Here is an 18,869-nt window from a genome sequence, read left to right as displayed (position 1 = left end):
CCAAAAATAGCAGATATGAAAAGAGCAAATGCAGTCATGAGATACCATGCAACTCTGCCTAGCACTCGAGCAGAACCTAATGTGTCAACAGCCAAAACTGAAATTATCAGCATTAATTTAAAAAAATCCAAACATTAGCTTGGAAGATTTAGTCTTGCTGTCGTCCTATCTGTCCTTTCTTATCTCTTAAAGAAAGGAAGAAAGAAGAAAAGGAGAATGAAGGGGCTGAGGAATAAATATGTACTTCAGTGATACCACCCCATTTCTCTTGTTAGTCTCAGGCTGTGTTTTAAAAATCCTTGTATAACATCAAACATTAACAACTAGGGATATATGTATCAATACATATAAAGGAAATTATACTCTTTTTAACAAACTAAAACACATTTTGCTAAAAGAGTCACTTCTGCAGTTCAACAAGCAGTGTATGTATGTGTGATACTTGTTCAGGAAGCCGGGTTATGTTAAGTGTTAGTAGGCGATACACTGCATAAGGGCTCAGCAGAAGAGGCAAGCCAGGCTAAAATCCAGCATGAGTTCTATACTCTAAAGACAGCAATTACAAACATAAATCTTCCCAGAGGAAGGAGCACCTTTTTCTACTGCTCACAAATGAGCTAGTGATAACCTTGCCACACACTATGATGACCACTGGAAAGAAATGCAATAAAAAATGATTAAGACTGCCCTGTTACTCGAAAAGGTGACTCCCACTAAGCCAGAATCAGGTACAGACATTATTGCTGTAACATCATATAGTCATTCCTGAAAAGCTTCATGTTCTGCAAAATAAAAATATCTGGACAAAAATAGGAACAACAGAGTTGATGCCAGACTATTCAAAACTTAGGAACTTTTAAATCAGAGCCCTAACAAAAACAAAATAATCCTTATAAAAATATTAGTACAGTTAAATTTCCATCAGCATTTGTACCTAGAAGCAGCCAATCTATTCGTTAAAGCTTCACATCCTGGAGCTCAGGTTTCTTCCTTTGAAGACATTCACTTCTAACAGAGACCAGTTTAAACAATATTAAAAATATCATCTGGAGAAGCTTTCTTCATCAATCAACTTTTTTTTTTAAACAGGACATGTTTTCACAGCTACTTTAACTGAACTTGAGCTTTCTCCGATATTTTAAACTAGTGGAATGTAGATGTAGAGCAATTCTCAAAGCCAATAAACCAGCAACATATACTTTATGAAGGTACTTCTACAAAATTTTTTGCATTTTTCTTAAGATTTTCATATACTGCTAAGGATTTCTCTTTAGTTGTAAAAAAGTTTGCCCTGATCACTTAAACATTAAGAAGTTTTAAGTGGTATGGAAAGAAATACAAAACAAATTCGGCAATATATTGACATCATTTCCCTATATGTTAAATGTACAAATGAATTCACATTTTAAAAATTGTTGGAACAGAACCACATACTTTTTAAAAAAATCACTAAGCATTAAACAAAGAATTTTTTAACAATCTTAAGAATAACACTATACAATATATTTCTTATACTGGTCCTAATATTTACATGTACAAATTTGAACTACTGTACTTTCTCAATGTACCATCAATTTTAAGATATACCATCAACTTAATTACAGCATTACTTGAAATGGGAAAATACTACCATATTAATTATATGCATCTAATGTAAGATACAACTCATTTTTAGAAACACTGAAATGTGACAAAAATATGCATCTTGGAATCCAAGAAACATGTTGCATTGAAATTACCTATGTATTTTCAGGAGCTGTGCTTTCATTTCAAATAAAACAAGAAAAACAAGGGTGATCATTTTCTTCTGGGAAATAATATTACAATTTGGATAATTCTTCCAAAGTGGCTTTACTATTCCACTTTTCCACTGTAGAACGCCCATTTTATTTCTTCTAAAAAGGTAGTTTATTTTAAAATTGCAATTATAAAGGATTTTTAAGTATATAAATAGAAATCTCAAGGAAAATTAGCTATATCATAATCACTTGAGGTGCTTTCTAAACAATACAGTCCAAAGGAATGAGTTTCTCCACCTCTCCCCATCCTGTGAAATCGGCCATCAAAGCAACTATGCAACTTGGTCATCCACAGAAGTGTTGGAGTAGAGGAAAAAAAATTGCAATTCACTAATTTAGAGCAGGAGTTAAAGAAAATCAAATATATACAATCAATGTGATGCTTTTTTCATGCAAAACTGTAACTTTAAATTATTTTAATTTTCTTTTGCCAGTTTAAGAGAAAACAAACACTATTTTTGGCTTTCTTTCACAGTGACTTGAGTGTTGGAAATTTCTCACTCTTCAGTTAACTCTTTAACTAAGCCAACCAGGTATAGAAGGCATAGCCTGAATTCAAAATTGGAAGAGCCAGGGTAAGAAAGATCCCAGCTATTCTATTCACTAACTTGATAACATTGAGCAAATCCTATTTAAAAAATTATCCTTTAAGACCAAAGCATTACTAAAAAATTTCTTTTTTAAAAACTAATTAGGGAAGTAGATGTGGCTCACGCAGTTGGGTACCCATCTACCACATGGGAGGTTCCAGTTCGGTTCCTGGTGTCTCCTAAAGAAGACAGGCAAGACAGCGAGCTGATGCAACAAGATAATGCAATGAGGAGACACAATGAGACACATAACAAGCAGGGAGCAGAGGTGACTCAGCAACTAGGCACCTATCTCCCACATGGGAGGTTCCGGGTTTGGTTTCCATTGCCTCCAAAAAGACAAACAGACGTAGAGAGCAGACAGCAAGTGCAAACAACAGGGGGGAAGGGGATAATAAGTAAATCTTCTGAAAAAAGAAATAATTAGCTTATTTTAATTGAGGTATTTCCCACAAAGATATCCAAATGGCACAAAATATAATATTTCCTTACCCTTTTGTAACTATAATCCATTTCACAACTACACTTTTGAATTTCTGACCTTCTTCACTTCCCTCCTCCTCCCACAAAATGGAAAAGAATCTTCATTCAAGTATCATTTGCAATTTCTCTTGGATTGCTGTTTTTCAAACCCAACTTTTTTGTTTTCCTTACAAGTAAAATAAAACAAACAAAAAAGTCAAACCTCTCCCATTTTTCAGAAGAGAATAAAAAAGAAAAATGTAGAGGATTTAAAAAATTGCAACAAACTTGTAAACAGATTTTACAATTATGAAGGTATTCATGTTTGCAATTTATTAATGAAATGTTGAGTCTCATTATCTTTTGACTTTCACTTTGAGTGCATACTCCTAATTTATCAGTTCCTCAGAGAGAAATACTAGACCATCTGCATGACTTTTTACTTCTTTCCTTTCCTTTGGGAAATGAGGAAAGCAAGAAGAAAACCATATGCATTCACTTCTGTGGGTCTGCAAGAAACTACTTAGTTCTTTTCTATGTTTCAATCCAGAAAGATTTATTTGATAGCTATAATTAAACATCAGTAATTCCTCCTCCTTCCTTGGTGAATGTCTAATTCTGTAGAAGAGTTTCTTTATCAAGACTGCTTATTTACACAACCTTATGTGTTTTGTCCTTATAAAAACTCAAAAGAAAATTTGAATATATGGGGGCTGGTTTGGGGAAATATTGGAATTTTTTCCCCCCAGAACTTGAAAGTTATGTAAGTTGGAAGAATATGGCAAGTTTCCTGAAACAAGACAAAGAATCATGTTGCTTCCCTTTGTACATGTTTGGAGGATCAAAACATGCCTGTGTCAAAATGTTAGTTTCCACACATGCAGCCCTAAAAGAAAGAAACTGATTATCATTCCTCATGAGAAAATTTTAAAAATGCTAAAATTCTAAGGCCTCACCACCAGATGATAATGAACATGAACGTAGCAGACCCTATCAATACTCTATCCACATCCCCTCACACCTACCAGCTCAGTGCACCCAGGCCTCCCTTTGAACTGCCAACACCTTCATTTCCTTGATGGAGGGCTTTCTGGGTTGCTGGATCCTGCTTTGCAACCCAAGTGGCATATTTGAAGTCCCACAGAAGTAACACTGCCAGAAGCACCCTTCAACCAATAACTTAGGGTAGTTGGTGTATAAATAATCCAGATTCCTCACCTCTTAAATGGGTTCATTCTAAGGCATACGCTTTAAACTGGCTCCCCAAATTTCCCTAGGAAGATTAACCTCCAGTCATTCACAATAATAAATGGCTTGATAAAGAACCCTTTGCTGGCTGTCTTACCCGTGTTTTATTATGTACAGTCACTTTATATTTAATAATTCATTTAATTATCTCCAGAACTCCTTAAGGTAGATGAAAGAAGACTCTAATTTAGAATGGCTGAAAGTAATCTTGTTCAAGGTCACAAAACTTTTAAGTGGCAAGCTAGCATTGTAACACGAGTATGTCCACAACCTGTGTTCCCTTACCAAAAGAAAGGAACACTGAGGGGAAAAAAACCCATTCACGTTACAGGGTAAGGACTATATTTTATACCCACAAAAAGCATAAAATCCTTCTTTATCTTTCCAAGGGAAACCTACTTTATTTTTTTTACTTCTAATGCACACTAGCCTCTCAATCAAAACTTTTTTTTTTTTTAAATACACTAGAAATGTCATGAATTGATCCACTGCCTACATTTTTGTGGGAAAGAAGGAGTGGCAAGTCAAATATACACATTTAAAATAACAATGGTGGGAAGCGGACTTGGCCCAGTGGTTAGGGCGTCTGTCTACCACATGGGAAGTCTGCGGTTCAAACCCCAGGCCTCCTTGACCCGTGTGGAGTTAGCCCACACGCAGTGCTGATGGGTGCAAGGGGTGCCTTGCCACACAGGGGTGTCCCCCGCATAGGGGAGCCCCATGCGCAAGGAGTGACCCTGTAAGGAGAGCCGCCCAGCGCAAAAGTTCAGCCTGCCCACAATGGAGCCGCACACACGGAGAGCTGACACAACAAGATGACACAACAAAAAGAAATACAGATTCCCGGTGCCGCTGACAACAACAGAAGCGGACAAAGAAGAACACGCAGCAAATGGACACAGAGAACAGACAACTGGGGTGGGGAGAGAAATGAAATAAAAATAAAATCTTAAAAAAATATAACAATGGTAATGGTAATGAATAATTAGAGTGCTTAAGAGTTTCCTTATACAAATACGTTCCCTCACAGATAAATTTCCAGATCAAAGTATAGGTATTTGTTTTTACAATCAGGGCTGTAAAAAATAAATAATTAAAAAGAAAGCATTTAGTAAAAAAACATAATCCAAGATTTTTAAATATAAATATATATTAACAGCCAAAGTAGACACTACCCCCAAATAGTGAAGCTCCTCAGGGATATGGAGACATCCAGTACACTACAGGCCGGGCAGATAGCCCAGGACTTTGGCCCCTTGACAGCGTGCCCTAATCTGGTATTTATGCTCTCCAGTGTGACAGTTAGACTCAGCAGTGGTTTCCCTATGCATGACTCTTCTGTCCTTCTATCTGAACCTATAATTAGTACTAGAGTTGGTATGTGTACATCCAAGAGACTTAAATCTTTGGGCTGACCATGTGCCAGCTGAGCCCTGAATCTCAATGCAGTTGTAACACTACTCTCCAGTTCAATGGACTCACCCAGGACAACTAATAGGGAGGAGATGATGGACAAATAACATAACAAGGAACTGAGAGTGCCTACAATTACAAGCAAGGGAGTCCCATTCATCAGATGTATGGGATCTGAGCCCCCTCACCATCCCAGAGTCCTCAGGATTGGGAAATGAACTATGGATTAAAATAAATTTACTTGTACTCTACTATAGACTTATTGTGATTCTAACAATGGAAGAAATACTACTGCTGTGGAGGCAGTGACTCCATGCATATTGTGGGGTTAGGAAAGGGAAAAACAGGCGTAATTGGGGGGCATTTTTGGGACTTGGGAATCACCCTGAATGACATTACAATGACAGATATAGGCTATTATATATCTGGCCATAACCTACAGAGTTGAATGGAAGAGTGTAAACTACAGTGCAAACTATAATCCATGCTTAGTGGCAATGCTCCAAAATCTGTTTATCAATTGCAATGAATGTACCAGACTGATGAAAGATTTTGCTAATGTGGGAAAATGTGGGAGGTGTGGGGACTGGGGTATATGGGAATCCCCTATATATTCTCTGTAACATTTATGTAATCAAAATATCTTTTAAAAATTAAACGAGTTAAAAAAAAAAAGATAAATAAAACACATTGTCCTCATCTCCTTTAAAAATTGCAAATGTTAAATAATATAATATTTACTTTGAAATGTCCATATTTGGCATCATTCATTCATTCATTGAAAATACATTCATGCTGGTTTTAAGGTAAAACTTGCGGGCCATTCAGTACTAAAGATGGAGGAGGAGAAAAACATCAAGTAAAGACAGAACAACTGAAGAATGAAAGAAGATAAAAACACAGAAAAATTTCAGGGATTATAAAATCCAATTTTTGTATTTTCATAACTATATGTACAAATACACAAATATTTATTTATTCAATCAACAAATGCTTACCAAACAACTACTAAATAGAAGATAATGGTAGGCATTGGGTACATAACAATAGATAGAATAGTACCTACCCTCAAATTGCTTAAGATAAAGCTGAAGTTACCTTTAGTATTTGCCCCTGTGGGCCTAATGACATAAGTTGAGAAGTCTTCTTATTAAGTAGAGATTATGAAAATTAGATTAGCACTATCTTAAAAATTAAGATATATCCCCCAAATTCATATTTTTATGTATTTTATGTTTAATAAGATATTTGCCTACATTTTAAAATTGAGTTTACAAAAATATGCAAAAGAAAATAGAAAAAAAATTGAAAGAAAATAAACTTAGGAGATTTTTAAATAAAAAAATGAATTTAACAACTTGAAACAGAATTAATTCTAATTAAATAAACAGGAATCATTTTTATACACACACCATAAACCACAAATAATTAAAGTTGTTATTTGTTTCCCAAATTCAGGTAACTTCAAAACTTAACAAAACGCTCAGAAACAAAATTTCCCATATGAAGTTTGTTAGTGTTAGTAAAAATATTTCAAACAAAATTTAATAGCCAATGTTTAGGGAGACATATGAAAGCAAGAAATGTTTAAATTTTCAAGTACAAAAAACAATCTAAACAATCATTAAATAAATCAGTGAATTAAAGAATTCAAAGTGTATTATATAAACTCAGTATTATTTGTATAGATCACGAGTTCGACTTTAGAACAAAGATGTTATCTGAGCTCTAGAAAAATAAACATGAGTGTTAATAACCAAAGGCCTAAGAGTAAACGGCAGTAATGCAAGAGACTTGAGGTATATCTAAAGAATTGATTTTAAACTTCTTAGACTCATTTTTCTAAAATGTGTGTCTCAATCTCAAGCCCCTCTGATTGAACATAGGAAAAAAGAATTAAAAATAACTTCCCATACCTGAACCCAATATTTTTCCAGGCTACTTTATTTCCATTTTCCTCAATAATCACTGGAAGAGTTAACTTAGCCAGAAAAGAAATGGGATGTATATTGTTTGATGCTATGTACAAAAAAACCTATGTTCAATAGTTTGAATTTCTGCATTGTGTATGTTTAATACAAATGTCTGAAATCGATATTCTCTCACTAAACTCAGGAAGTAAATGCAAATTTTAAAAACAAAATATTCTGACTAACCAATAATCATATGCTTCATGTATAAGGAATTTTTTATAAGTGTAAAGCAAGGTTTCTACTTTTAAGGTACCTACAAGAATTGGATTATTAAGACCGAAAGGGCAAAACATGATTTAATGCTAAATTATACAGCAGACTGTTACAGAAAATCAATGAAAGAGAACATTAATGAAGGTCAAAATGGTATGGAAAGATAGGATTTTCTTAAAAGAGACAAACCTGTCCATTAGCTTTTTTCAACAAACAAAAAAGTGAATATTAACTAAATTTACCTACTAAACTTCATTAAAACTGAATTACTTCAAAAGCATATCTATAGGGAAGCAGATGTGGCTCAAGTGATAAGGCCTCTGGCCTACCACATGGGAGTGCCTGGGTTTGCTCCCTGGGGCCTCCTAGTGAAAAAGGAGAAAGTGTACCTGCACGGTGAGCCAGTGCCCGCGTGGTGACCAAGTGCTTGAGCGGTGAGCTAAATGCCCACACAGTGAGCTGAGTGCCCGTGCGGTAAGCTAAGTGCCATGTAGTGAGCCAAGTGCCCAAGCAAAGTGCCTGCGTGGCAAGTGGAGTGCCCACATGAGTGCCGGCATGGTGAGCCAGTGCCCATGCAAGTGCCTGAGTGGTGAGCTGAGTGCCCGCATGAGTGCCCGTGCAGTGACCCAGTGCCCACGCAAGTGAGTCACGCAGCAAGATGACAACGCAACAAAAGAGAGATGAAGGGGAGGGTCAAGGTGAAGCACAGCAGAGAGCAGGAACTGAGATGGTGCAATTGACAGGGAACCTCTCTCCATATCAGAGGTCCCCAGGATGGAATCATGGTGAATTCTAGAAGAGAAAGAAGAGAAGAGAGAAAAAAAAAAAGAGAAATAGATACAAAAGATCACACAGCGAATGGACACAGACAGCAAAAACAGCAGGGTGGGGGAGGGGAAGAAAAAAGTATAACTATAAAAATTGGTAAACTTTTGGACTTAATTCAGAACACGTTAATAGTTCTTATGGACATAAGCATCGACAGTATAATTTGAAGAAACAGCACAGTATAATGGAAAGGTCATGGTTTTAGAGCTACACATACATCAACACACACATAAATGGTAAGAATCCTGTTTCCACCCCTTATTTGGCTTTTTGACCACAGGCAAGTTATTTAACCATGCTGAGTCTGTTTCCTCTTAGGTGAAATTAGGATAATAAAAACTATCTCTCAGGAATGTTAACAAGATTAAATGAGGTATCATATGTAAAATAACTAGCACAATGCCATTCAGAAAAATAATCTGTGCTCAGTAACTATTAGCCGCCACATTCAAACAAATTTCAATTACTATGACATCACAACACCAAAAGACCAGAAAGCTCACTTTGCTTTACATTTTATTCTTCACTAACAAAAATTAATTTACAGATCTATTTATTAGTAAAAATTAATGTGTTCAGCTTCTAATTCTATTAGGATTCTGACCTTTTTTTTTTAAGAATTTGATAAAAACCAGGGACTTTTCCCCCAAAATGTCACATATCCACACAGAATTTTGCATCAATTCACAGACTGCCTGAAAACCAGATTAAGCACTATGTTCTATCTGGCTTCTTAAATTAGTATTAAAGAAAATTAAAAATTTAATTCCTCAGTTGTACTAACCTCATTTCAAGTGCTCAATAACTACATGAGGGCTAGTGCCTATTGAATATCAGAGTTGTAGAACATTTCCATCCTCTCAGACACTTCAACGGACAGCACTGTCCTGGAGTGTTAACATGTATGATAACTGAAAACTTTTTTTCCTTTTCTTTCTTTTAAAATATCTAGCTACCTCCATCTCAAGTAAATCCCCAAGAGAGCAGAGCTGTGAATATTTTGCCTACAATGGAATCTCTATTATCTAGCACATAAGTATTCAGTAGGTATCTTATATATAGCATTATAGTTTTGTTAGTTAATATTAATCTAGCAAGGACTAAATTGGTAAAAATCAACTTAGATGTGGTGAGGTGCACACTTTAAATTTTCTGAATTTTAGCTACTCATACTCACTAGATCACTTTAGCAAAGATTAGGTCTTATCCATAGCCTATTCCATCCAGTAAGAGGGAAATATGCCTATTTACTTTATTTCTGTTTGGGGTCTTCCTATAATGTGCAAGTAAACTTATTTGTAAATGGTACATATAGACTATAACAGTTTGATATACTTATGAATTCCAAAAATAGATATTGGATTATGTTTGTAATCTCATCTGTACCTGGGCATGACTGAGTTATGATTAGGACATAGGCATGGCAAAGAACAGAGTTGAGGGGTTTCTGATGTTGGAGTTTGATGTTGAAGTCTTAAGCTGGAGCCCTGGGGAAAGAGACAGAGCCATTTGCCTGACAGTCTACAGCTGACCCTGTGGAGAGAGGCAAAGCCTAGAGAGCCAAATAGTCTACAGCTGACCTTGTAGAGGAAGCAGAGGAGCTGAGCCCAGGGAAACCCAGAAAGCCCGAACCCTCAGAAATGTCAGCAGCCATCTTGCTCCAACATGTGGAAACAGACTTTGGTGAGGGAAGTAACTTATGCTCTATGGCCTGATAACTGCAAGCTTCTACCCCAAATAAATACTTTTTATAAAAACCATCCAATTTCTGGTATTTTGCATCAGCACCCCTTTGGCGATTAATACAAGACTTACAACAATAGTTTAACAAATAAACATTTTAAAAATCCACCAAAGTTTTATAATGTAAACATTATGGCATTAAGATTTTAGAAAAATCTTTTTTCCTTTTAACTTGTCTTGAAACCAAGAAAAACTGCTGCTTCATACAAGAACGGTAAAAGGTCTAATAATAATTTTGCACTTACACTGCCTCATTTTTTCTAATAATACATTCATCCTGATCGTCATCAGAGCTGCTATCAGTTGCATCAGAATCCAGACCTTCTTCAACATGAGACAGCAACCCTGTAGCAGACAGTGCAAATCTTTGGATTTCTGCAGTTGTACACTGTGCAAAGCCATTTTTTGTATCATCCCACAGTTTATTCTCTGCAGTCAACACATTGCCTTCTGGCTTAATTTCAGTGCATTTTAGTAAACTGTCATCCAAAACTGTAGTAGGTTCAGGAAAGATCTTCATTTTGGGGAGTTGATGCTTCATAGAAAATTTCATTTGCTGACCGTAGTGTTTAACAACATGTTTTGCCAGGAGCATCTGTAAATGTTTCTGAGTTCTTCTAGCCTGGCTGAGTAAAATTTTCTGTTTGCTTACACAATGAAGTAAACGAGTACTTACTTCTTCCTCTTTTTTAGCAGCTGAGGAGCTAATAAGCTCACCTGAGAGGTCAGGTCCAATTTTCTTTTGAGCACAGTGCAATAAACCCTTTTTAATCTCACCGTCAGTTTCTTTTTCTAAAAGTGCATTCTTCTGGTACCATTTACAGTTTTGCAGTTGTACTTTACCTACATTACTGTCTTTGGTTATATCTGAATCCAAAACATTTTGTATATCTGTCATACACTGGCTTGTGGTAGCTGAAAAAGGTTCCTTTTTGATGAACTCTTCAGAATGAGAATGACAGATTTTACTGAGCTGAATGTTGCTGCCATTACACAGTATGTTTTTCAGCTTATTGCATTTGAGTTCCCCTGATTTCTTTTGTTTATAATTCTCACTGTATTTATTGAATGTAGAATTAGAACTCATTAAAAGAACTGTCTGATAATGTTTTGAAGACTGAGGGGAGCCAAAATGTTTTAAATTCACAAAATTTGTATTAAGAGTAGGTTCAGGAGTTGGAAATCCCAGCATCTGAGAAAGAGTGTCTCCCTTTAGCTTTTCATCTACAGTTCTTGGACTTTCCGTGCAGAGCATCTTGTCAGACTCCATGGCACTTGGCAAAGATGAAAAGCGGATACCCTTTGTTGCTGCCTCCCTCAGAGCTGGGGTCATGGCGATTCCTGCAGATAATTACTGGAAACAAAAAATAATGTAAAAATAAATGATCAAATATCTAGGAAAAAAATGTTAGGCTTATACTTTTTCTGAGGCCAACGTATTTGATGTTTCAGATTAACGTGAATGAAGCCAAAGTGCTCATTCATCTCTCCATTTCCAAATTATCTCTACTCTTTTCTAGCATTCAACAAGAATGAAACTATTTTTCACTCTGACTGTGGGCTTAATACCCAAAACTCTGAGTAAACTTGCACAATACCCAGCATAAAAACCATCCAACAAATATCTGTGGAAGTACATCTCAGGATTCCTTTTATTGACAATGTTTAGTGAGAGTCAAAAGAAAAAGATTTCCAACCTAGAATCTGGGAATCATACTTAAAAACTGACTCAATCCCACACTTTATTCTCAAAATAACATTTACTAATCTTTATAAAATATAAAAACTACTATAAATTTCTATTTCTCAATTTAATCCTCACAAACTGAACAAGATTAATTGTAACTAAAATATGCTAAATAATCTGTCAAAAGGCCTATCCGAACTGAACTAACTCTAAACATGAATGGATTTTTAAACTGTCACAGCTGTTAAAAATAACATGATAGTGAAAACTCATCTAATCTGCATCATGCATACATACATTTTCCCTAATAAAGAATCTGCAATATTTTTTTCCCTTTCCACAGATGGATACTCATCAGTTATCTTTATAGACATTACTCCTGTCTGGAAAATAGTGGAAAATGTTCCTGTTGGCCAGTAAGGATTAATTCCATACAAATATGCAAATTTGGAAATGTGGTCATTTAAATGATCATCAATGTCATGTGTGTTTAAACAAAAATCATGGAGAAGCACAATTCCAGAGTACAGGGTATACTCATAGACTTATAGTTGTTAATGATATACAATTATACAAAGTTGATTGTATTTTCAAAAGAAAAAATATAAAACCCTATGTGCTACTACACAGAAAGTAAATCCAGCACCATCAAAAATTATGAAGCCTAAACAGCTAATGAAAAACATTATGTCATTAACAATTATAACTCTATGAAGATACCTAACACCCTGGATTACTCCATGACTTCTGTTTCAACACATATGGACATGTGATACCATTTAAATGACCACACTGCAATATCATTCATCCCCAGGTGCTATCCCCAGGTGCTAGCTATAATGTTACTCCCTTTCATTCCTTCTTAAAAACATAAAGTCAAAAGCTGATTCTTTGAAAATACTATCAAGAATACCAAGGATAAACGAAAGCCAAGAAAATATTCATATAATAAAAAATACATATACCACAAATAAGCAAGTATTAAATATTTCTGGTAGACCAAGATGGCCTAAGATGATCCAGGGTTCCGTCCCACCACAAAATGTTTCAACAACTAGCAAACACTGGTAGAGTCATTTTCCTCAGAGATATAGAAAAAAGTTAGGAAGTTGCAGTAATAAGGTGAGTGCCATATCAAGAAAAAGGAGCTTAAAAATGGTAAGACTAAAGAAAAAATAAAATAAAATTTTAAAAAAGCAAAAAAATAATTAAGCAAAACAAAAATAAAAATAAAAAAGCATAAAAGTAAAAAACAAAACTACCTAAGTATACAAAAAAGTGGCAGGAGTACCTCATTGCACACTTGGTGACTCCTCTCCTACTCCCTAGCACAGGGAGAAGGTTACCTGCACTCATTGTGGGCCACTAGCCCTGTTCTAGAGGGAGCAGAGTAACTCCTAACAGCATACTGGGGTGCCTCCATATCCCTGGTAACCTATCAAGTGTCAGCCTGAAAGACAGAACCAAGACACTCATCTCTGGCTTGCCATCCCAGAACTTGCCCTACAGGCAAGAGCAGCATGCAGACTACTAAAACTGCCTAAGAAATAAATCAAAGTGGCCTGGGACAAAGATTACCAGGATCCAGACATGCAACACAGCACCCAGGAAGGGGAGTAGAGGAAACATTCCGATCCCTGCATACTGGGTATTCCTGTGACCACAAGCAAATGCCCAAGACAGGAAACATGCTTGAAAAAGAAAGATCACCATAAAATTGAATTTGACTATATATTACAATCTAATTGTTTTAATACTTATATTGTTGAACATAATTCCCTGTTTATATTTCTATGTCATATTTTAAAGTGGCTATCAAATGTATGGATGTTTATTTAAGATCTGATTTGAGCACAGGTTGTTTTCAATTTTTTCACATTTTTAAACATTTTTACTACAAATGGTCTTGTAACTAAAAAATTGTATTCATTTTTAGTTAATTTCTTAACTCCTAAAAGTTAACTTGTTTCTCTAGCAATTTTAATGTCTGTTATCACTCGTATTTTATTTTTCTTCTTTGGACCTATCTTCCCATTTTTAGTAAAGTTTGGAGGTTAAACTCAAAAAAATTAAAAATTAAATTAAATTTAAAAAAAGAATTAAAAAGAGAGAGAGCGAGATCACCATGCTTTCATTTTGTACTAAAGTTCTTGGTATGAAGGCTAAACTCTGAAGAAGAGCTAAAGCCAATTTGCAAAGACAGTGAAGTCCATTTGTTGCATTGAATTGTTTTTGTTAGTTTTTGGCCTTCACTAAAATCTCCGCCACATCACTCACTAGACACAAACTTAAGGAACAGGCAGATAAGGGACTAAATTATAGAATTAAAACATTAAAATATTAAAATTCACTACATCCAACAAAAGATTATAGATAAAAGAACAAGTAAATGATGGCCCATCCAAAGGAAAGAAATTAAAAAACCATCAATGAAGAAGATCAGACTTTGAAAATAGCAAAGATTTTAAAAATATATATTTACAATAGCTCAAGGACAAAAAGGAAAACACAGAGAAAGAACTAAAAGATACCAGGAAAATGATGAATGAACAATATGCAAATATCAATAAAGACATAGAAATTTTAAAAAGGAACCAAAAAGACATACTGGAGTTAAAGATCACAATAACTAAAATTTACAAATTCCTTAAAGGGTTTAAGCAGCAGATTGGGGCAGAAAGAAGACAGAATGAGTGTACTCAAAGATAATATACATGAAATGATTCAGGATGAGGAATAGAAAGAAAAATAAATGAGCAGAGCCTTAGAGACCTATGGGACATCATCAAGTGTACCAATATACACATCATAGGTATTCCAGAAGGAAGACAGAAAGGAAGGGACAAAAAGAATATTCAAAGAAATAATGCAAAAAGGATCCCAAATTTAATGAAAGAAACATATATTCAAGAAGCCCAACAAATACCAAACAGAACAAACTCTAAGAAAACTATTCCCAGACACATCATAGTGAGGATATCAAATACCAAGGACAAATAGAGAATTCTGAAAAGTGCAAAAGAAGAGCAATGTATCATATGCAAGGAAGCCCCAATAACAGTGTCAATTTCTCTTCAGAAGCCATGGAGGCAGGAAGGCAATAGGATGAAATATTTGAAGTACTAAAGTGAAACAAGGATCAACCAAGAATATTATATCTGAGTAGACTGTCTTTCAAAAATGAGTGAAAGACTGAGAGATTTAGACCTTCCCAGATAAGAAAAATTTGAGAGAATTTGTCACTAAAAGACCTATCCTGTAAGCAAAGATTTCTAGTAAAAATAACAATATAGGTAACTTTAAATCCCAGGACTAGTGTATTTTTGGTAATTAACTCCACATTTTATTTCTTAGACTCTAAAGTGCAAATGCATACAGAACACCCATAAATCTATGACTTTGGACACTTAATGTATAAAGATATTATTTGTAACAAGTACTACAATTAGTTTGGGGAATAGGAAGATTAAGGTAGTGACAAACCAAACATGATTTAGGCTGTTATATTTAAACACAAGGAAAATATCTGAAATATATACCCAGAAGAAAATGAGAAGGAACTTAAAATAGTTCACTACAAAAAAATCAAATAAATATGAAAGTAGGCATTAAGAATTGAGGAGACAAAAAGTTAAGATTTACAAGAACCAAAGAGCAAGGGGCAGAAAAAAGTTACTTAAAATATTTAGTAGTTATAAAAATAAGTGGATTAGGCTGGGAAGGAGGGGCAAGATAGTGGCTGAGTAAGGAGCTCAAAGAGTCAGCTCTTCCCACAGGGCAGTTAGTAATCACCCAGAGTTATCTAAAGCACCTGTTTGGGGGACCCAAGAGACCAGAATAGGATCCTTTAACATTTTTTAAAGAATGGAAGGAGACTGCCCATCTGCAGTGAAGTTGCCATTAGTAAAGCAGAGCATTCCATGCCCCCGAGGCCAGTGATCGTTCTCCACCAGCAGGGCAAACTAACTTGGAAGCTATTCCTTGGCTGTGACAGGAGTTGGAATCTCCATTTCCCAAAAACAGGGGAGGAAGAGACAGCTGGCCAGCGACTTCAGCAAATGATTAGTAAATTCAACAGCTAAAGTACAATCCTAAGAACAGCTGAAGTTTGAACTTGTCCAAGTCAGAAAGAAGTCAGCAGCAGTCATTTTAACTCTGCCCCCAGGCTGAGGGCAAGTGGGGCTGATTGAAAATCAGTGATGGTAGGGACTGGCTTCTTTCCACTCAGATCAGATTGCAGCTCTAACCTAAGCCCCAGCTCCACCTCCAGCAGGGAAGAAGCTGAGGGCAGAGGGGACCTGCACCAGCCTGTCTGGGAAACTGCAGGCCATGCTTCAGAGGCCAGTGCTCATCATCCACTGGTAACACAAGCCACCATCGGAGCTATTTCATGGCTGGAGTTACAAGCTCCATTTCCCCAAAACAGGGAAGAGAGGGTTGGCCATCAACTTGAGCTACTGATTTATAAATTTGGCTGCCTGAAGTATAATATTAAGAACAGCTAAAGTTTAAACCTGTCCAAGTCAAAAAGAGGCCAGTAGCCACCATTTAAACTCCCCTCCCAGCATGAGGGAAAGCAGGTCTGACTGAAAACTACAATGACAGTAGAGACCAGCTTCTTTCCACCCAGACTGTACTGCAGCCCTTGCTACAGCCAGCAGGGAGGAAGGTGGTGGAACCTGCACCAGCCTCTCAGGATAAATACAGGTACTTCAGCACAAACTAAACAGTCGGACACCTGGGGCTCCATCTCCACATCCCAATAGGATAGGAAAGGAGCTGTGTTTCCTTGACCTCTCTGGGCAATGGCAGGTGCTTTCGGTCCATACAAAGGGTTTGTGGAGTACCTTCAATTCTATCTCCACCCCTTCACTACCATAGAATAGGAGGGAGTTGGTGCTTCTTCAGCTTCTCCAGGCAACTACAGGTACTTTTAGCCCACACAGACTAGATACTCAGAAACCTAAGACCTATGGGATAGGAGGGAACTGGTGTTTCCTCAATCTCTCTGGGCAATGTCAAGTACTTTCAGCCTACAGGGAATGAACTGTTAGGCACCTGTGAATCCACCTCCAACCCCAACCCCCAACAAGATAGGAGAAGGCTGGTGTTTCCTCAGCCTCTCCAGGCAACAGCAGGTACTTTTGGCCTACACAGACTGAACTGTTGGGCACCTGTGGTTCCATCCCTACTCCATAAAGGGCAGAAGGGACAGTATTCCCTCAGCCTCTTAGGGCAACTGTACAACTGTAGATGTATTCAGCCCACAAAGATTAGATTCTCAGGCACTCCAGAGAGTCCATCTCCTCACCTGGCAGGGGAGGAGGGGGGCTGGTGTTACATCAGTAAACCTGCTTATAGCAGTTTGATATAGTTATGAATTCCAAAAATAGATACTGGATTATGTTTGTAAACTGATCTTTTCCCTTGGGGATATTATATTATACTGGATTCATAGGTTTACTTGATTAAGTAATTATGTAAACCGCATGTGCCAGTAGGGTGGGGACTCACAGATAAAAGGCATGGCAGGGAAGTGGACTTAGCCCAGTGGTTAGGGCGTCTGTCTACCACATAGAAGGTCCGTGGTTCAAACCCCAGGCCTCCTTGACCCGTGGGAAGCTGGCCCATGCACAGTGCTGATGTGCGCAAGGAGTGCCCTGCCATGCAGGGGTGTCCACCATGTAGGGGAGCCCAAGGCGCAAGAAGTGCGCCCCGTAAGGAGAGCCGCCCAGCGTGAAAGAAAGTTCAGCCTGCCCAGGAATGGCACCACACACACGGAGAACTGACACAAAGAGATGACGCAACAAAAAGAAACACAGATTCCCGTGCAGCTGATAACAACAGAAGTGGACAAAGAAGAACACACAGCAAATAAGACACAGAGAACAGACAACTGGGGGAGGGGTAAAATAAATAAATAAATCTTAAAAAAAAAAAAAAAAGGCACGGCAAAGGAGAGAGTTAAACGTTTTTAATGTTGGAGTTTTGATGTTAGAGTTTGATGCTGACCTTAACCTGGAGCCCAAGTAAGAGAGGAACCCTAAGCCTGGAAAGAAGCAAGCCCTGGGAAGAGAGGAAACTAGGAAGCCTGAACCCTCATAGATGTCGACAGCCATCTTGCTCCAACACATGAAAAACAGACTTTGGTGAGGGAAGTAAGTTATGCTTTATGGCCTGGTATCTGTAAACTCCAACCCCAAATAAATACCCTTTATAAAAACCAACCAATTTCTGGTATTTTCCATCAGCACCCCTTTGGCTAGTAAATACACTGGGCAACTGCGGTCATTTTGGAAGTGCATGGCATAGACTGTTGCCCACACCTGCAACTCTATCAGTGCCCCAGACAGGGGAGGAAGGAGTATGAAGCTTTATCAGTCATTTGGGCAACAATGGATGGTCTTGGCCTGCACAATTTGGATTATTGCACAGGGTGTGACTCTGTCCCTACCAACTGGCAGAGGAAAAAGGTGGGAGAAGTGTCATCAGACCCTGGGGCAATTCAGGCAGCTTCAATCTCCACAGTATACCAACTATATCCTCGGCTTTACAACACAAATAGCAAGAAAGAAAGGGCAGGAAAAGCCTAAAGAGAGAAACTGTGCCCAGAATAAACGCCAAGACACTAACAAAAAATTGCAGTCCACATCAAGAAACAGGAAGATATGGTCCAAAGGAACAAGATAAGGTACCAGATGACATAAGGAGAATGAGACAACTAATCGATTATAGATGTTCAAACACATCTCCTCATAAATTCAATGAGATGGCTAAACAGATTAAAGATATTAAGAAGATATTGGGTAGGCACAAAAAAAGAATTTGGAAACATCATATGGGAATGAAAGGCACAATAAATGAAATTTTAAAAAATACACTGGAGGCATATAATGGCAGATTTGAAAAAGCA

The 18,869-nt window shown here is 37.0% G+C and overlaps 1 protein-coding gene across 5 annotated transcripts in view; it reads right to left on the bottom strand.

Moving 5' to 3' along the window:
* Window positions 1–18,869, bottom strand: part of KANSL1L (KAT8 regulatory NSL complex subunit 1 like) — a 209,043-nt gene that overhangs the window by 143,852 nt on the left and 46,322 nt on the right. For all 5 annotated transcript variants that reach the window (XM_004470208.4, XM_058300199.2, XM_004470209.5 and 2 more), the window contains one exon: window positions 10,515–11,623. In XM_004470208.4, the coding sequence (XP_004470265.1) occupies window positions 10,515–11,602 (1,088 nt within the window). In that variant the 5' untranslated portion in view covers window positions 11,603–11,623. The remainder of the gene's footprint in view (window positions 1–10,514; window positions 11,624–18,869) is intronic.

The sequence above is a fragment of the Dasypus novemcinctus genome, chromosome 7, assembly GCF_030445035.2.
Source record: "Dasypus novemcinctus isolate mDasNov1 chromosome 7, mDasNov1.1.hap2, whole genome shotgun sequence".
Taxonomy (NCBI): domain Eukaryota; kingdom Metazoa; phylum Chordata; class Mammalia; order Cingulata; family Dasypodidae; genus Dasypus; species Dasypus novemcinctus.
The sequence above is the reverse complement of the archived record's forward strand: the minus strand, read 5'-3'. Positions and strand labels throughout refer to the sequence as shown.